The following is a 21,021-nucleotide window of genomic DNA, read 5'->3' as shown; positions in this document are numbered from 1 at the left end:
AAGTTTATTATATCCACTATCGCGCGTGTATTGTGATTTCAATTTAATAATCCGTCTGCCTTCCATAAATTTTAAATTAATACTTTCTGATAATGTGTATTATACCTCATAAAGCAACAGTCCGTAAGGTAAGTAATCATTGTTCGATGAGAATTTGAATAAAAATCTATCATTTATAATAAGCATATTGTCAATTGACCGTAAGTATATATAATTTTACATATTTTCATAATACTTTGTATTATAATCAAACTGAAAACTATATTACAGATGATTATAAATAAAGGTGGTGTCATAAATAAAGTAATTTTTACTAAATCGCCTCCTCATAAAAGTGTGCCGAAAAAAAACACCAATAAAAGTACGTATCAAATACAAAATATTAATATAATAATTTACACCCATATATTAACAAGAAATATTATATAAAATAGGATGTTACAGTTGCCATTCTTTTGGCCATTTATCAATAAATTGCTACAAAAAAAAAGCACTAAATAAAAAAAATAATTCTACAAAATGTAAGTAAAATCCAAAATTATATAATTCATTCTATAATATCAATAATCAACAAACATTTATTGAAAAACATTTTTTTTTCTAACTACTCTAAATTATATACTATAGTTTAAAATTACATTACATTTAACAACTAAATATTGTATTTAATAGTAAAAAATTATATACACAATTAATGACTAATTAAAATATCTGTAAAACATTATATGATAAGGTTTATGTAAAAAATGTATAACGCCCAAACAGTTTAAACATATGTATACTATATTTAAGATATTTAAATGTTTTATATTATGATAAATTTTATTGAAAAATTAGGCTTAGAACCATTTTTCTATAAACATAATTATATGTAACTCGAATTAATTATTATTTTTTAAACACATTTGTATTTGACTAAACCAAAAATAATTTAGCATTTACGTTAAATACAATATTTTTATGAGATTCCTGAAAACTATTATTTTATTTGACAATCATGATATTTAAAAATTGTAGTTAAACAGTTTTTAATTTGCGAATTATTCATACGCAGATGTATATACTAAGGTATCATAAAGTTTTTTACCATTCATATAAATAATACTACAAAAAAATACACCAATAAAAATAGAAACTGAATAATACGTTTAAATTTTGTTGCAGGGTGCAATTATTGCCAAAAAATGTCAAAACACACACCAGAAAAATGTTGGTATAAAAATAAAAAAAATACCAAGGGAAAAAATAAAATATTTTATAAATATTATTTTGTGATATATTAATAATATTAATTAATTAATAAAATAAATTAAATATCTTATAAATAGAAAAATTATTAATTCATTAAGAAAACTCAGCTTCAATGAAGTGCATTCCAACATTATGTTAATTTTAAAACAAATCATCAAACAAATTAAAAGATAAATATACCAATAAATCCCATTATATAAATCAAAATATTTTGAATTATAAACTAATTAAAAAGAATGTGATAGCATATTTACAATATTAAAATTTAAAAATTTAAAATTAAAAGTCACAAAATACATATGCGCAGAAACGAACAAATACCCTAATTAAAAACATGCGCGTGGACTTAAAAAAAAAAAATTTGAAATTCCGAGCACGCTAAGTAATTTTCCCAGAAAAGCGTTTTTTTCCTTGTTCTATTATATAATAAGATATAATAGGACGCGTACATGTGTATTATTAGCAAACAGAAAAATCGTCATTTTCCGTTAAAATTTGATGAATTTCAAACGCTCGTAGCGGCCAGAGTTTTTGTCGGATCTGGGATTTTCCGATTTTTGGCACTTCCTCGGCACGTACAGAACGCCGTGGTATGATTGCGAATCGTAAAAAAAATCGTTTTAATGTCGTAAAGTGTCGCAACCAGTGTCGCCCTGGCGTCTCGAGCGCATGAAAAAAAAAAAGCTCGTAAAACGGTGAAAAATGAACGGATTGAATTGATTTTTTTATCACATCTCAGGAATGTCATGGGGCGGGTCTGATGAAAATTTCAAACTTTAAGTCGTAAAACGCTGGCGTCAGCGAGCGTTTTTCTCGAAAACGGTCGAAATTTTAAAACGCTCGCGGGCGAGCGGCAAAAATTTTCCGACCTTCGCCAATAATTTTCCCGGAGTCTGGTGACCGAGTACTTTCGTTGAAAAAAAAAATTTTGAAATTCCGAGCAGGCTAAGTAGTTTCACCCAGAAAAGCGTTTTTTTCCTTGTTCTATTATATAATAAAATATCTCCGTAAAAATTACAATATTAAATTATTGAATATCAATTTCATACTAAATTTAATTACTATAATTATTATTTATTCATATATTATAATAATCAGGGTTCGGATTTTATAGCATTTGCTACTTATTATAGGATACAGATAAAAATAGTAGAGTGGGCTATAAATTTGTTTTATGCACCAGAGACTTCAAATATGAAATTTTATTTTGCTATTTTTTGCATATTTGAAGTATTTTAGGTTTTTAGAGCTATTTTTAAAGTTTTGGTGCTATTTTATGTTAAAATATGTAACTTAACGCTTTATTTTGTATTTTTTATAAATCTCGTAAATATTGAATGAAAAATATTAATAATTTATGTGAATCTATAAGAAAAAATCCCACATTTTCGTTTTATATTGAAAATTGATACTAATATTGATTATGAGTCATAATTTATTTATAAGTAGCCGGCCGTAGTCAAATATATTTATACATTTCATACTTTCTTATCTGTTTTGTTTAAATTAATTTTATTATTGTTCCATAATGTTGATGATATGATATACTGTCGACTATAGCAGAGTTTCTCAAAGTGTGGTCCGCGGACCCCCAGGGGTCCGCGAGCACATATCAGGGTTAGGTCTTTAAAACTGTAGGTCTTTAGATGGGGGTCCGTGATTCATTTGACTTTGAGAACCTCTGGACTATAGTACGTATTTTAGCGTCAGTCAGTTCTCCGTATCGTTTAATTTTGTTTCATATTCGTTCATTACTCAATAGTGTACTATTTGCTTTTCTGTTTCGATATTTAACGTAAGATGCCGAAAGATAAAACATCGAACTATTCGAGACTTGGGTATTTTTTGTCCGAGTTTGGCGATGAGGTTTTTTTGATTGATGCTAGTATTCTGTTTTGCAAATTGTGCGAATGTAAAGTTAATAGTGACAAAAAGTTTAACGTTACTCAACACTTAAAAACGGAAAAACATTTAAAACCCATTAAAAGAGAGGAAAATAAAATTGAAAAGAAACAGCAGTTACTTACAAATATTTCACAAAAATCTACTTTTAATATCGACCTTTGCAAGACTCTTATTTCTACAAATATACCACTAAACAAATTATCCAAAGTAAAGTTTCGACAATTTTTAGAAAAGTATACTAAAAATCCAATTCCAGATGAATCAACACTGAGAAAATTATACGTTGAGGATATCTACAATGAAACTATCGAAAAAATTAGAAATAAAGTATCTAATAACCGCATCTGGGTGAGTATCGATGAAACCACGGACGTCGAAAAACGCTTTATTGCTAATGTCATCATTGGTACTCTGGATATTGAACATTCTGGATCCATATTAGCTTCGATGCGAAGCTGAGAAGGTATTGGTTTTGGGAGAGCACCTTTACCACGAACTGATGATGCTCCGACATTTACATACTTCGACATTTGACAAAGTAGTAATTGTTACGAACATCTGGTACTCCGACCATCTGATTCATAGGTTACCAAAATTATGACGGATTTTACTCCGACATTAAATTTAAAAAATGAAATAGTGAAAACTCCGACATTATCGATAGTTTGATTATGCATCGAAAGTTATATTATATTTCGATTGCATTGTTAGTAATAGGGCGCATTGATCGTATATGTTGCAACGTCAGGGTCACGTGGCTACAGAAACACTACATGATTAAATTAATTATATTATTATTAATAATATTGTAAAATTAAAATTAAAATGTTCTATTCAATTAGCATTTATTTGCTACTATAGTTATTATACAATAATATACATTTTGCTTATTATTTTCTGGTACAATTTCTCACATTTGACATATGTTATTAATACTCGAATGATAATAGTCATTCATTAAGTAACATAAAATTAATAGTGTTTAATACAAATGTACATTTTTGAAAAAGTTTTCTCTATTGTTAGAATATATATTTATCTTTGAGAATTTTATTTTTTAATTATCCAATAATTACAAAATATTTTCATCAAATCAAAAAACTGTTAGTTAACTGTTTTTTCAGTCGATCCACAAAATTTTATCTAACAGTAACTTATTTTTTAACATCTATAAGATCCATTTGAAAACTAATTTTTCTATAACAAATATGTGCTGTAAAAATTGTCTTGTGCAATTTTATTAGTGATTAATTCCTAAGTGTGTAATATTAAAAAATAATAACTAATATAACACATAAAATTGTTTGTACAATATAAAATCATTCTTGGGGATGTCTGGATTTTTTCCTGTGCTGCATTAGGATATCTAAGTATAAAATAACACAGTATATCCAACTTCAATGCAGTAATTGTTGAACACATTTTTTTTAGTCTTATTACTTTCTGGAAGTTTCTTCCAATAGGTTTTTATAGACTCAGAAGAGTATGATTAATTTTTCTTTCAGCAATTTTAATTGAAAATTAATTACTAAAATTATTTTTAACTTATATTAAAAAAAATTAAAATAGTATTAAACTGTGTAAGTTTTGCTACAAGTCTAATATGAGTTATGCTAAGAATTAGTAAGTTTTGGTTATATATAAGTAGAATTAATTTTTTCTTATTTAAAAATTCTGTGTGTCATCTAAAATTAAAAATATATTAACTCATCGTTAAAAAAATTTAATTTTGTGACATGAGTTTTATAATCAATGTTAAATTATAAGTAAAACCATTATAATCTCCAGTGGTGCTCAAAGAAAAGTTAAAAATATTAAGGAGTAAAAAATTATTTATTTAAAGTTCTTTTTGTTTAAAATCTAATATACATTTATTGAAATCAGTTTAATATTTCCTTGAAAAAAATATCTGAATAGCCTTTCCTTTTTTTAATAATAATTAAATTTGTTGGACAATTTTCTCAGTGGTCCAGTGAGAAAAAAAATCTTAAATTTAATGAGGGCCTTCTGAGCCAGGCCGACACTGCGAAAAGATGATTATTTTGCCAATGTTAGCTTAACGTGTATCCTGCAAATACAAATGTATTGTTTTATAAATACAAAATGAAGTTTTTTTAAAAATTTAAATTAATTTTATATGTACTTTTTAGAATATGAAAGCATATTCCAAAAAAAATAAAAAATAATTTTCAAAATAAAATCACGTAATGTAATGTATTATGTTTTGTAAAAATGTAATTATACATATATATTAGGGTGCCCCTTATTTATATATGAACGATTTTTTTTTTATGAAATTCAAAGAGTGCCGCCCGGGAATTTGTTCCTATAGGTCTAAGTATAATATCTGCAAAATTTGAGCTTCATATAACATGATTAACAGGGCGCGCTCTAAGCTCAAAGTTTTAGGAAAATTCAAATTTTTGCACTTTTNAACTCAAAGTTTTAGGAACATTCAAATTTTTGGACTTTTTTAAATTTTTTTGCTAAGTTTTTGATCTTACGGGAAAATGATAATGAGCTTTTTTGTAGACCTAGTTATTTAATAGTTAAATAATAAATTTAATACAATTTTAATTTGTATTTTTTTTTTTGCTATTTTGATGTTTTTAGGGCATATTTATAGCGCATATTTTAGAATTTTTGGTACTATTAAATCCGAACCCTGATAATAATAAATAAAATAATTAATCGGGATAAAATTAAGGGAATAAGAATTATTGTTGCTTGAAATAATCTACAAATTTCTTAAAATTTAACACTACAGATTTGCATTGAAGCTTTTTTTATGATAATGATTTTAATCACTGTCAGATATCATCTATACTTGTACCAACTATACCACGTCCATACTTTCCCGCGTCTACACTGTGCTACCGTTTTTTTTAAAGTAAGAAAACCTAATAAAAAGTAGATATTTTTTAAATGTTATTTTTATTTTATTATAAAATGTTAGTTAAGTGTCATTTGTGTATGGTTTTATACTACATTTCAAAGTACATAATTAATCTTTATTTTGCTATTTAGTTACTTAAAAAAAAAATACTTAAAAAATTAAATTTCATGTGTTATTAATTTTTATTTGTTTTATGCTTTATAATTAAAGACTTTAAGAGAGCTACCATATTATAACATGAATTGTACTTATACAGTATTAACTGTATGTTGAACTATATTTTGAAGCCTAAGGTTAATGCAATATAAACATTTCTATATTTTTTCATTTAATACAGTTATAATATTCAATGTATATAGTCCCTGACAAAAAAATTAGTATTTTTGGCACTTTCTCTCTTCCTTTTCCCCGATTAAATAGGTAAACTATTAATAATAATAATATTAGTATTTATAATGTTCATTTTATAAATGACCTCTGTTTTCTTTGTATTTTTTTGATCTATAATGCCACTATTTTAAAATAGATTTTGTGGCAGTTTTGTATTTATATAAAAAAAATTTATTCTGATTTCAAAAATCGTAATTTTTTGGGTATTCCACTTATTTACGGGTATTGAGGGAAATTTTTGCCATCTGCAACTAGATATGATTTGTAATCTTTTGATGTACTGTTAATAAAATCGGTTCAGAGAGTGTAGAGAAAAAATGATGTCAGACACATACAAAAAATAGTAGACATATCACAGTAAAATTAATAAGGTATGTATTTTCTGGATATTAAATATTTACATTAATTAAAAATATCAACCACATATAAAAATTGAATATCTTTATTAGCAAATGTAAAAAATTTGATTATAAAATAAGTAGTTTCAATGATAGTCTTGTAATTTCAATAACAAAATAAAATGTTTAAATTATTAATTATAACTTTCAATAATTATAAATAATCATTATTATTAATAACAAGTAGCAATTAATTTACATATGATATATATGATCTATAACTAGAAATCAAGTCCATTCACCATTTAGGTATAATTGCTTTAAATGTCCATTGTTGATTTGCGTTATTTGTATCACAGGGTGCTAGCATTACTTGAGTAGATGAAGGATGGGCATTAAGACATTTTTTGGTTTTCGTATGAAATAATAATTTATTAGCCTATAAACAAAATAATAAATGTTAATTTTATGACAAAATTAGCAGATTACCAAAGTTTCTCCAAATTTACTTTAAAATAATTTAAAGTCTTATATTTTATTTTGGTTATACACACTTTATTGCCTTACTAAATGTTAAATAAATAAATGTCTTGTTTGTTTAATGAAAATTATTTTTTTAGTGTGTATGCAAGTTTCTAAAGTTATCAATTAATGTTTAATTTAGATATTTTTATTTTACACGCAAAGAAAAATTTGTTATTAAGTAATTGGTTTTTTTACAAGACCACTAAGTTCTGTAAAAACAAATTTTATTGCTATGCATTTATGATCTTTCATTAATTATAAAGCATTAAATTTATTCATAGCAAACTATTAAGAGCTGAATTATTTCAGCCCAAATTGGCTTGGTCTATTACTTAACCTCACTAATTCATAATTATTAAATTAATTAATTCAAAAAGTTAAAATATCTTTACCTGATTATCAAGTGCTTTGTACAATAGTTAAAATTATAAGAACCCCAATATTTATATTTCAAGCATTTAGATTTTGGGCTTGTAAGCAATTGTTAACATTTAAATCATCAAGTAAATGGATGAAACTTTTTTCTTTTAATAATGTGTTCATAAACTTAAAAAAAACCACTTATTTTGCATTAGTTCTATTTGCAAATTAATTTTTATTTAATTGTTAAAAATGTTATTTTTGCAAATACAGTAAATTTCAGTCATTAAATAATTAAAAGCTTTCTAAAAAAATTCTTAATTTATTTGAAAGGTAATATAAAAAAATTATGTAGTTGGATGTTAGTAAATTTTTTTAAACTTAAGTTGAATTATCTAAAAGAAAGATTAATGATTAAGTATTAATACATACTGATTCATATTGCCAGTTTCCATCAACAGTTCCTAAAGAACAAACAACTAATTTGACACCTTGTCTGTCTGCATTAACACAACGTTCTCCTACACCCAACTGTCCTTTAGAATTTAATCTGAAAAGCTATATGGAAATTTTATGAAAACTAATTTTGAGATTACATCATTATTTATTTAATTACTTGATTATTTCCTTGTCCATGACATAATTCTAAGCCAATTAATGATGGAGGTTGTCGTCCTCTAGTATCAAGACATTTTTTTTTACCAACATTTTGAACCTGAATGTAAATGCATAAATATTTTACAAAACGACTATTAAGTTTATCAGTAGCATACAGAGAATGGCTGCTATTGCCCTCACTGGAGCATTAAGAACTACACCAACGGTCGCATTAGAGGCACTAATTGGATTGCCTCCTCTGCATCTAGAGATGAAAGCTCACGCCAAAGCTACAGCACTAAGATTCCACAACTTAGGTATGTGGACTTTGGAGAGTGATACAACAGAACATGGTAAAATACTAAAAGAGATAGACAAGGGCTTTTTAGAATACCCCTTGGACTATATCAAACCGGTTCTTAAGAATAACATTCCCTACAAAGTGGAGATCACTACACGTAGAGAATGGAATATTAACCACCTGACTGACAAAGGAGGATTTGTGATATATACAGATGGATCCAAAAAATCAGGAAAGGTAGGTGCTGGAATTTGGGGCTTAAAACCACGAATAAATGTCAGTATGTCATTGGGCACAACACCCTCTGTTTTCCAAGCAGAGGTGATGGCGATACTGGTAGGGGCTCAGAACCTGCTGGTATACAAAAATAGGAAGATAACTATCTTAAGTGATAGTCAAACGGCTTTGAAAGCACTCTGTAACGATCAGGTGAATTCAAAGCTGGTCCTCGAATGCAGGGAAACTTTAGAATCACTATCGAGGTTCAACAAAGTTACACTAGCGTGGGTACCGGGACACAACGGTGTCACTGGAAATGAGAATGCTGACTTTCTAGCCAGGAAAGGAGCAGAGAACATCTATGTTGGACCAGAACCAGTGGTAGGGCTCACTGAGCAATCGCTCAAAGCGTTACCCAAGAATTGGTGCAGAGAACAACACAGGAAAATCTGGAAGTACTTGGTAGTACCTAGACAATCTAAAATGTTTATCAAGACCCCTGGTTTATTGCTGGGTGATCTTAATAGCATGACTAGACATCAAATAAGCACCCTGACTGGTCTACTGACAGGACATGGTCACCTGCTTAAGCATCTTAACGCAATGGGGGTATCGGAATCACCATTGTGCAGGAAGTGTGGAGTAGAAGAGGAAGACTCATTTCACATCATGTGCGAATGTGAAGCCTTGTCCACACTAAGATCAAACTACTTGAATAAACCATTTCCTGAAAAAGAGGATATTAAAAACCTTAAACCCAGAGAGATACTTAATTTCGCCAGAAAGACAGGACTCTTTGGTCATCTTTAGAGGTGACTTTATGGTTGGTAATGTATTAACACTTTGGTGATAACACTTAGGTGGGTAAACCGAATCAAGACAATTCGGTATGAGGTACGCACAATGGACCAACAAGTCTGAGTGCATGGGCATTATGTCCACCTCAATAATAACTAAAACTAAGTTTATCAGTAATCATTTTCTTACTTCACCCCAATGCAAATTAGGAGGTAATTCTGGAAATTTTGTATACACATCAAAAGCGACATTTTCCATAAACCAAGAAAAGTCTTTGCATTGAAGCTTTTCTTTTAACTCCAATTGTTTACTAATATCACCCATTTCAATATAACGAGCTAAAGGTTCACGGGTATAAAAGAATTCTTTATGTTTTTGATCAAACCATGTTTCTATCACTCGTTTATAGTTCTGTAATAGTTAAGAATTATTAAATTATAAATATAAAATTAAACCTAATATATTAAAGTACTTACATAGGTAATCAAAGGACCTTTTACTTTGCTACCGAGTTTTCCAAAATCATAAGGCATAAAACCACGGTAAACATGTCCAACACGAGAGCAGGGAACCCATTCAATACTTCCTCCACATTGCCAAATCTAAAAAATTATCTGTTTAACTAGTAATTTTTTTTTTTATAGAATATAAAAAATCAGGAGAATTATTTTAATATATCAAAGTCTTAAATAAAATTTTTTATTTTGTCAGTTGTTATTAAATTTTTACAGTATTTTTAAGTTGGTTAATTTTGAATTTTTATGAGCTTATTTTTATTAATAAAGTCATAAAATTCAAGAGAAGAGATGGCAAAAGACTAAGTTAAATGAAAGGATTATAAATGTCAGTTCAAAGTTAGATGAAAGAGAACTGAATTCTTAAAACATAAAGGAAATTACTTTAAATGATAACTCAAAGTTTTCTCCTCCCCATACTAGTAATCCTGGATCATATGCACCAAGTTCAATGAAATAATCTCTGTTCATTGCAAATAAACCTCCAGCATGAGTTGGAGATCTAAAGCACATTTTTTTATTACTTAAAATTATTCTGTTCTATTCCAAAATAATTAATGATTTACTTATATGGTTCACTCTTATATGTTCTTTTCTGTTCTTCTTGAATTGGAATTTCAATTTCTTTATAAAGCATACCCCATTCAAAAATACCTCGGAAAAAATGATCTTTTTCATAAACAGGCCTATATTCCCAAGTATTATGATCAATGCCATCTATGAAAGGAACTGTCATAATTTTTCTAAAAAAAAAAAAAAAAAGATTATAATAAGTATGACAAACATTATAACAGCCATATTTAACATCCTTTCTATAAGGTATTGATTATGCCAAAAGTTGGAAAAATTTACATAATTCAATGCAATGGAATCAAACCCAAATATTTAAGCTTTAATGAATGACACATTATTGACTGAACTAGGAGGTGCCTAGTCTAGACAATTAAAACATAGAATAAATTATTTAGATTTTTTATCTACCTGTCAAGAGCAATAGGTGAAACTAGAGGAGGGAGCCAGTTGTAACCAACTTCACAATGAGCATCCAAAAATAATATAATTTCTCCCCTAGCGTTGAAAGCACCCTTTGATCTTGTTCTAATTAATCCTTCACGTTCAGAATTCCTTATCAGTCTAACTTTACCATTAAATTGTTCTATATAATACTCTAGTTTATTCTTCAAGTTTTCTAATAATAATAATTATAAGACATTACAATTTTATAAGTTACTTAACTATTCATTTTTATGTAAATTTATTAAAAGTTGTAAAATTAAGTTAATCTTGTAGATATACTAAGTTACAATTAAATTTTTATATGAATTTTGAATTCATCATCATATGAATTTTTATTCGTTTTAGAATTATGTTACACTATGCTTACTTCTTTTAACAATGTTATATATCAAAATATAATAACTCTCTATTATACTTATCTAGAGTGAAAATTTAAACTTAATTTTTTTGGATCCTTTATAAGAATTTTCTTAGCTTTTTTTTCATACCAAATATGTACAAAAATAAAAAATAGATATTATTAAAAGTTATCTATTAAATTAACAGGTTAGATTATTATTTGTAGAGAGCTAAATCTTCTATTTTTTAATTTTAGAAAGTCTTAGCTCCCTATGCCCTCTAATTTACACTATATTACTTGTTATTAAAATTCCTTTAAAGAGTAATAAATAGTGATTCTTTTAAAACTAGCCACTCAATTTCTCTTAAACTAATAACTTTTTTTCGCTTTTGCTAGTTACATATGCATCACTATCTATTTATTAGTTATAAAATAATTTTTATATATATTTCTTGTCATATAGGGTTATCAACTTTATTTTTTTTAATGATGACATACGTATATAAACATCTTATAAAAAAGAAAATTATATAATTAAGAAAATGACTGGTCGGTTACAACTTTTGGATAAATATTTCAAAAGTTATTAATCATTTAAAGTAATGACAAGAGGTGAGGGTGGGGGCTACTATTTTTATTACTAGACATGTCTTTGCCTCTCCCTTTTTCTGCCTAGGTATAATTATGTTAATAACTTCTGAAATACTGGTCTAATAGTCATTTTTTATTTATATAATTGTTTACTTTTTAAGCTAGTTAATTATGTATGTTTTCATTTATAAAATGAAAGTTGACAATCCTATTAGACATAAAGGATAAATATAAAACATATTTTATAACAGATGAATGGAGATGCATAAGTAAACTAAGATTTACAAAAAAAATATTATTTTAAGTGAATAAATGCCACTTAATTAGAAATTCAGTTGCTAGTGTTAAAAGAATTATCTTGCATATTCTGGCAAAATTGATACATCTGAAACTCAATATTAAACTTCTTGAGAGTAGAATGTGTTATTAATTTCATACAGATTTCTATACATTTTAATTCTTTTCTTTCCAGAAAGAAACAAAAATTTGAAGATATTGTTGAAAAGAATGATCTACTTGTTTACATTACAATAAGTGAACAGATAGTTTACCTTTATCACTAAAGTCATCAACAAGAAGAATTTCTTCTAGGAATTGAGGAGGAGTTCTATTTAAAATGCTATGCACTGTTCTTAATAGAGATGACCAACCTTCATTATGAAATACAATTATTACACTAGTACGGGGTAATTCTTCAGGATAGGTCCAATATTTACACCTTTTTACAAATAAATAAATTAATGAATACTATTACATTTTTTTATAGCAGTATAGTTAAAAAAAAATTAACAGAAGTAAAGAAAAGAATTGTAAATATTTATAAGGTTTCATGGAAAGTTGAGATGTAACATTTAATCAAATATTACTCTTTCATCCGTAAATCTGGAATAGTTCGATTGAGAGAAATATCTTCTGAACAGGCCATATTCATACCATACTCTGATATACCCTGGAGTGCTTCATTTTCTCTGTTACTTGGAACTCTGTAAGGTTTTCCTCCTTCACCTGGACCTGACCCTGGAACTGGGATTTTTGGTTCATAGTTACCAAGAATTCCCTCGCGATATAACGGAGACTGTAATAAATTAGAACAAATAATTTTAAAATACATTTTTCTGATGAGAAATTTATGATATTACATTTTATCAAATACATTATGAATTAGCATGTTTAGTAAGAGAAATAATTTTTAATCTACTAGATAAATCAAGCTATTTTATATGTTTTATACCAATATTTTTCAAGTAAAAAAAATTTTTTTCTACAAAAGTTATACATATTTCTTTAAAATTTAATATTTATTCAAATACACTTACTTCAATAGACTGCCTTGAATATCTACTAAATGATGGTAAATGAGAATTTTTTATATTTTCTGAACGTTTAAATAAGGCAAATAAAAGCACAATAATGATGACCAAGCCAACTACAATTCGAGTAGATTTATTTCGTTTAAGTTGTATAATTCTCATTCTCATTGACATGATAAAAATAATAAAATGAATACCTGTGAAGTAAAAACAAAATTCAAAATAGAATTTTGTACAAAAATAATTTTATCTTAAGAACATTTTAAGAAAAAAGTTTGTTAGTGTAACAAGGTCAATGTTTAAATAACGTACTTACATTAGCAATTTTCCAAAGCAGTTAATTTTAAAAATATAAAAAAAATTAAATATAATTTATACTAGATACTATTAACTAAATTGGCAGGTGACAAAAAAATCATTTTACAGAATAATTTTGTATAATAGGTGGATATTCTTAATAAACACAAATTATGCGTGATATGACCATCGGCGTTCTATATTTTTAAAATTATTTCTTAAATTTTGTTTACGTGATACTTGATAAGTACTTAATCTGTTGACCATATTTTATCGGGATCACAACGTAAGATTATGTGGCATGATATTCACAGAACTCGCGCCCTCTTTACGAGAAAGCTATGAAATATTCGCCACGCTAAGCACTCAATATCAGTTTAAGAAATAATTATTTGTTACCTACCTAACAGTGAACATCTATAAAAAGTCGTTAAAGATTTAATTTAAACTTGATTTTTATATTAAGTGGTTGATAAACTTACTAAATATTCATATTTAAATTAAATGAACTTCGTTTGAATATATTTCCAGATAAAATGTTTAAATAAAATAATAGCAATTGCATTTTGGTTGTAGTCGCCAGCTTAACATTTTTCGTATTAATTTGTTTTGTGCATCAACAATAAATTCTTAACCAACTATTTGTTTTTTTTATTATTAAGGAGATAATAGTGCAAGATATTTTTAACACTAAATATTGAGTAATTTTATCATTTACTATTTTATTTACACGTTGAAATTAAAAAAAAAATGTTTTTTCGTATAAAAAAGTGTTTAAGGTGATGGTGGTCGAAGAGGGACAGGTTCCCCTTTTTATATGGAGTACAATCTAGCATCCCTTTAAGTCGAATCTGTGAAAAATGCCGGTGGACGCATTAATGTTGAGCACTGAAGAATGAAGTGTTAATATGAGAAATTTTTTCGAATGATCAAAATTGTTAAAAAATAATAATTGCAAAAGAACTTAAATTTGAAATGAAATGAATTTTATGATACGAATGTGGTAGTATAAGTACTTGCTTGCTTTGGATTATTCAAAATTTCAATTAATTAATTCTTTAATGTAAGCTTAAAAAACATGTAATTAATTATTGTTTACACATGAAACTAAATAATTTATATATTAAGGGTTATAAAATGATAGAAATAAAAAATTAAGGTGATATACACATGTTTTATATTAATGGAACCTATGAAGGTTGTTGATATATTTTTAACTAGTTGAATACTTTATAAATTATATTACTATATTTGTCATTTCATATTTTTATGTGTAGATACTTACCTAAATAGATACTGTTAATATTTTTTTCTCAACTTGTTTCTGTTATAGTATATTTGAAATTTAAAAGACTGTTTAGGTAACCTATCATTTGATATATATATTTTTGAAAATCTATTCCATTACCCGAGTAGCATTATTTTGGTTCACGGTCGGTTCAAGCGACCCACGAGTGCTGGGAGAGTTCTATGTTCAATAATGAACCGTGTAATTTTTTATAAGTTCCAGGAAAGTTCAGCGTTCAATAAATAACCGAACAATTTTTAGTAAGTGCTGGGACCGTTCAATGTTCAAAATAATTGTACGGATTCATCAAAGTTCTTTCATTATAATGAAAGAATCGTTGTAACGGTTATAGCCATTCAAATAGTTTTATTCACTTATATTGTTATTAAACATATTATCCCTTGATTAGTACATTAATAAAAAAAACTTTAAAATAATAGTTATAAATTATTTTCATTGAGACTATAGCGCAAATTTAACATACGAACTTTTGGCGGAATAACCAGACGTGTCAGTAACCGTTGACCAACAGCTTTAGTTCGCGCGATTTTTATTTGTTATTTAATTTTTACTGTGACATTTTTTCAAATTATCAACGATCGTTTTACTCTCTTTACAAATTATGTTTTGAGACATTCGCCATTTTCACAGCGACTAGATAACTTGTCAAGACTGCTCTTTATCCCTGTTCACTCTCACATATATATTTAACTGAAAAGTTCAATAAAATGTAAGTACATTTAATTTAAATTTAGGACTAAAATAATAAATAGTTATTTTAATTAATTTTAATAATAGCATATATTATTTTTTTAAAAGATAATCATACATTTTAGTAACTACATTTATTGTAATTGTAATAGATACAAGTGGTAAATTATATATTAAATTTTCACATTTTGTATTATGATTAATTATAATTATAATGCAAAATTATTTATTTTAATAAAGTACTATCGTTAGTTATGTTGTTATGAAGTTATTAACAGATACCTCAAGATTTTCCATGAGCTTAAAATGTTTTTAATCATATATCATTGTCGTTATCATCATATCCTAAGCCTTTATCCCAACTATTTGGGGTCAGCTCTAGCTTATTTTAGATCTTCTTATTTATTGATACATGTGATACAAATTACTTCTGTATTTTAATATTTAAAATGGTGCATTTTATATATTTCTCAAAATTGTATACATTGAAATACCATCTCTTAAAAAACTGTTGATTTTTAATGAAAATCCCTCTATTGTACTACTCAATAATTTAAATTTATCAAACATTTTAAGTTAAAAAGAATTGCATCTATTTGAATGAAAATTATATTTCAATAATTCAAATTTTAAATAAATGAAAAGTATAAAGGTTTTCACCGTTTAACAATTAACAGGGTTTTACATTAAACAAGATTTTCATCAAACTCATTTTTGTAATTATTTGTAACCTTTATACCATTAAATCAACAAGATTTTTATACAAATCAACCTATAAAAGGCACATTTTAATCTATGAGGAACAGGCTTACATGTAGCCTAAATAATTTTAAGATATAAATAAAACTATTCACAGTAGTTTCCCAAAACAGAAATCTATATACCTAGGTTGTCTAAAATACCCAATATCCAAAACACAATTATTTTATAACTTAAATAATAACCAAAATAAAATACTTCTTATGAAATATCATGTTAATTTTACTTCACTATATCAAATAGTTACAATAAATAAATGTTGATGGATATCATGCTTTTTTAATTTCCAATATTTAAAAAATATGTCTTTTTTATAAGTATAATAAATATTTTACAAAGCATAGCCATGTACTTGATCAAACATTTGAATACTGTAACACTAAAAGGTTAATTTCTGTATAGTTTATTAACTGAACTTTATGTGTTGGCGCTTAATTGTAAATTGATATAACTCAATAAACATTTTTGAACATTGAGTTCATATTAACCGGAAGTGCAATAACTAATAATAATTTATCATTTACACAAAAATATTTGAACTCCCTATATTCTTTCTTCTCCAGAAATCTGAATAAATATCTATTGACATTTATGAAATAACTTTAAAACTTTATACTCTATTGTATTAAAATATTTTTATTTAAAATAATAAAAAATAATAAATATAATATATTTACTATTATATAATAGTAAATTATAAAATTTTTTATACCCAAAGCATAGTTGTTAATTATTTTTATATAATTTATTAATTTTTTATAGGTATATTATTTTAAATAAAATTATTCTTTGGGAGCATGTTTTATTTAACTTGAAAGGTTGTTCTATTGAAGTATTCTTATCTTCCCTTCTTATTTATATTATTTGGGATACAATTACTAGAGCCTATATTAATACTGGTAAGATACCAACTATTTTAATAATGATTGATCTATAATTGTAACATTGTATATTCATAAAAATAATAATAATAATATTATTATTTTTATGAATATATATATATATATATAATTTAATTTATTATAATTGATGAGTTATTGTTTTTTTTTCTTTCTAGAAAAATGTTTTGTTGCTTAAAGTGGGTACCATTAAAAGTTTCAGTGCATATACGAGAACAGCATTTGATTTTTGTATGACAAGAGAAATGGCCGCAAATTTTAGTTTTTGTGACAACACCAAACAAGCTTTTAATAAGCTTCACATTTTTTAGGTAATTCGTGGTATGAACATTAAACTGTAATAAAAATGCAAATTGAATATGTTAATATATTGGTAGCGCCTTAGTAAATCAAACTAAGTCTGGAAGACTAATTTTGAAACTACAAAGAAAAAATAACTTTTTAATTTATACTACATTTTTCATAGAAAAACTTGAATGATTTTGGGGTGTCGTGTGTACAGATCACGCTATGTTGGTTAAAATGCTGTCATTGAAGAAGCCATAAGGTTTCAAACAATATAAAGATTGTTGGTGTAAATCCCAAACAGACTTACTTCTTTTTATTACAGAGAAAAAATACTGGTTATATCATAGTATAATTAGTATTTTTATTCTTTTCTAAATAGCAGTTAAAAAATCATTGTATAAAAAGAAATGAAGATGATGCTACAACCTGTATACAGGAGTGATCCTAGTAGTAAATTTTATGGGGGTGTGAAGTGAATATTGCCGACAAAGTACTTTCATGGATACAAAATTCTACAAATTATTTTAAAAATGCCGTCTTATGATTTTAATAAACTTTGGGGTTCCCCACACTCTTCTATGAAATAGTCCCTTCTATACAACATGTTTTGCCTGTGCTCCGTCCATCTGTTGTATAGATATACTACATGTTCAATAAATAAAGAAAAACAAGCCAATTGTTACGAATAATGGGAATCCTTTATCCTTAATTTTTGAATCCTTGTATGTTCTATACAAATATATTTACTAGTTATTATATGTACTAATGTTTGTTTATTTTTTATTTTTTAGATGCTATGTCTGGCTAAATCATAATACCTGAACACGAAAGAACATTTAACAAAATAATAGCTAATATTTTAAAGCATTCTGGTAATAAAGCATCACAGCAATAAAATCCTTTTTTTTTTTTTTTTTTCAATCAACATTTCATTTTTTTGTAAATGATTTTTAAAATTTATTCACTTAGATTATTTCACAGTTTTTTTATTAATAGTGAAAACAAAATATAGCATTTAGGAAACGAAATAAAAACAGTAAAAAAAAAACATGGTAATTTTATGCCATCTTATTGAATGCTACTTATATGTTTTACTTCTTTTGTTGTACTTATGGCAATGATTTTCTTTTATTCAATTTCATGGAAATTAAATTAAAATTACTAATTGTTTTTATAACCACAGTAATATTTTTTGTTATATCAACTATTGCAATTTCACAATTTACTAATACTGTACTAATATTAACTATATATTTCTTGTCTAAACTCTATAACACCTTAGTGATTAATTTATTATGATAAAATATTTTTATTGGATTTTTTTGGTATATATTGTACAACAATAAATCAAACTGAGTTACAGTAAATAAATTGCTGACATTGCTAACATCATTATTTTTATTTAAAATTAACTATTGTTATTAATTTATATTAATTATTATCAAATTGTATGAATGGATTGTTTACTAATTATCATTTAATATAAAATAAACCTAAAATTCGAAGGTTAACTATTTTATTTTATATTTACATATAATATATTTTATTTTATTTTATACATTGTGTATATAGTAATACAATTTATTATTTTAAAATTATAAAATGTTTGAATATTTACAAAACCTATACATTTAATTTAAAATACCGTAACTGCTAATGAACTAATGAACGCTTAATGAATCGTCGTAGAGCTTGCTTTTATTGAACTAATGAACGATTATTGAACTGTTATCGAGGGTTTTATAGTTGAACCGAGGGACGGTCTTTGAACTCTTTCTGAACTTTTGTAGAACTCGGTTCACCCCATGTTAAAATCCGTATTCAAATCTCATTTTGAACCGTGCTGTGAACGGGTTTTGAACTGAGTTCAGCACCGTTGTTACTATATTAAATGAACCCAGTATGAACTCGAATTGCTACTCGGTTACATACTCACAGAGTGTTTTAAAATGGCAACTTTTCTACAAAAAATTAACTTTTTCAACTTAACTTTTAAAAATTTTACGGAAAATCTAGCACTCATTTATATATCTTAAATCAAATGTTATGTAATATACTTTAATTTGAAGAAAAAATTGACTTATGGACTTGTCTACGTGTTGAAAATGGGTACCGTTTTTGTAAAAAAAATTATACATAAAATTCAGAAGAGGGATTTTTTATTTGAAATGGCATAGTTTTGTCATTTTATGACAGCCAAGTTAAACTGTTTTAATATGCAGTGACATATATATTCAGTATTATATACAGAGTGGAACGGATCTAATTGACTCATATAACTTATAATCTACGTAACGTATTATACTTTTTTTTAAATACATTTTTACAATATAGAACTATATTTAAAATATGTTTTATGTTATTTTTCGTAATTACAAAAAATATTTTAAAAATTAATTTTTTTATTAAAATTTTTTTGAAGATTTTAAGAAAGCCATTTTATAGATAAGTTTTAAAGAAAAATTTTAATACCATAAACTCTTATTTTAATAAAGTAGTTACGTTTTTACAGCATTTTGAAATTTGTTAAATTTTTATTTTTTATATAATTTTCCTTTGGGTATCAAATGTCAGTCCATATTATGTAAAGTACAGAAGTAAACCTTATTACATTATTTACTGGTAACAGTACGCGATTTCTTTTCCATGGATAATAATAACGTTTAACGCTTTATACAGAAATGGTTATCTCTAATCTTTATTAAAAAATTAAGAAACATTATCGTATGTCAACTACGAGTGTTCCATGGTTAGCCAAGTTAAAAGTGATAACAATTATTAATTTGCGTGATTTTATCATTGTAAACATATTATTATAGGATATTTCTTGTTAGGAGATTTGATAATAAATGCACTTATTCATTAATATTCACGTTTCAATTTATGATATATAAACTTATTTAATTAAAAATTCAACATGTTTTAGACAATGTTTCTATAATTTTATTTAATAATCTGAATTATACTACTAATTGTTTTTGCATATCAATTACAAATGCTTATTCAAATGTTAATAATTTTAATGGAAAAGAAATCGCGTACTGTTACCAGTAAATAATGTAATAAGGTTTACTTTCTTTTCCATATTTATATATTTTGGTATCATAAGTGTGAGTGATCATAAGTTGACTGTATTGTTGTAATTGGTCTTCATGCCAATTGGCTACATGGTAGAGGGCCAAAGGATTGAACCGAGTCAGTCGTTGTTAAGTCATCGTGTGAAGACAAGGTCGGATCATTGAACTATATATATATATATATATAAATTTGTGTGTGTAATTTCTCAAAGAACTATCAATTTATTTGGGAACGCCCATTATTTAATTACATAAATTATATATCTTTTGTGTTTTAAAACATAACAAATATATTATTAATCTTATTGTAAATATTTCCCAGTATCCTTCCTGGTCAACTAAATTAATC

The 21,021-nt window shown here is 26.1% G+C and overlaps 3 protein-coding genes and 1 long non-coding RNA gene across 7 annotated transcripts; 3 read left to right on the top strand and 1 right to left on the bottom strand.

Annotated features, from left to right (window-relative positions):
* Positions 1-22: 22 nt before the first annotated feature.
* On the top strand, positions 23-1,300 carry LOC126895811 (uncharacterized). 2 transcript variants are annotated; one of them, XM_050668054.1, is made up of 4 exons: positions 23-128; positions 271-361; positions 435-521; positions 1,165-1,300. In XM_050668054.1, the coding sequence occupies exons 1-4, from the start codon at positions 93-95 to the stop codon at positions 1,281-1,283; spliced, it is 333 nt and encodes a 110-aa protein (XP_050524011.1). In that variant the 5' UTR covers positions 23-92; the 3' UTR covers positions 1,284-1,300. The 2 variants fall into 2 exon arrangements, 1 of the variants encoding a protein (XP_050524011.1); XR_007701724.1 differs by having other exon boundaries at positions 106-200.
* Positions 1,301-3,051: 1,751 nt separating this feature from the next.
* On the top strand, positions 3,052-3,615 carry LOC126893551 (CGG triplet repeat-binding protein 1-like). The gene has a single exon (XM_050663867.1). The coding sequence runs from the start codon at positions 3,052-3,054 to the stop codon at positions 3,613-3,615; it is 564 nt and encodes a 187-aa protein (XP_050519824.1).
* Positions 3,616-6,868: 3,253 nt separating this feature from the next.
* LOC126903501 (N-acetylgalactosaminyltransferase 7) lies at positions 6,869-13,888 on the bottom strand. Its single transcript, XM_050681680.1, has 12 exons — positions 13,670-13,888; positions 13,360-13,550; positions 12,910-13,118; positions 12,595-12,761; positions 11,077-11,284; positions 10,662-10,838; positions 10,480-10,597; positions 10,057-10,182; positions 9,770-9,991; positions 8,282-8,380; positions 8,098-8,223; positions 6,869-7,219 (listed from the first exon to the last, which is right to left on the bottom strand). Exons 2-12 carry the CDS (start codon positions 13,525-13,527, stop codon positions 7,079-7,081), a joined length of 1,761 nt encoding a protein of 586 aa, XP_050537637.1. The 5' UTR covers positions 13,528-13,550; positions 13,670-13,888; the 3' UTR covers positions 6,869-7,078.
* A 164-nt stretch (positions 13,889-14,052) lies between these two features.
* On the top strand, positions 14,053-18,604 carry LOC126903513 (uncharacterized). Of its 3 annotated transcripts, none has more exons than XR_007703523.1 (4): positions 14,053-14,351; positions 14,422-14,713; positions 17,466-17,618; positions 18,387-18,604. It is a non-coding gene; the product is annotated as an uncharacterized LOC126903513 (long non-coding RNA). The 3 variants fall into 3 exon arrangements; XR_007703522.1 differs by lacking the exons at positions 14,053-14,351; positions 14,422-14,713 and adding exons at positions 14,754-15,668; positions 17,171-17,307; XR_007703517.1 differs by lacking the exons at positions 14,053-14,351; positions 14,422-14,713 and adding an exon at positions 14,775-15,668.
* Positions 18,605-21,021: the final 2,417 nt, after the last annotated feature.

Source organism: Daktulosphaira vitifoliae, unplaced genomic scaffold, assembly GCF_025091365.1.
Source record: "Daktulosphaira vitifoliae isolate Bord-2020 unplaced genomic scaffold, ASM2509136v1 Scaffold_1, whole genome shotgun sequence".
Classification (NCBI taxonomy): Eukaryota; Metazoa; Arthropoda; class Insecta; order Hemiptera; family Phylloxeridae; genus Daktulosphaira; species Daktulosphaira vitifoliae.
The sequence above is the reverse complement of the archived record's forward strand: the minus strand, read 5'-3'. Positions and strand labels throughout refer to the sequence as shown.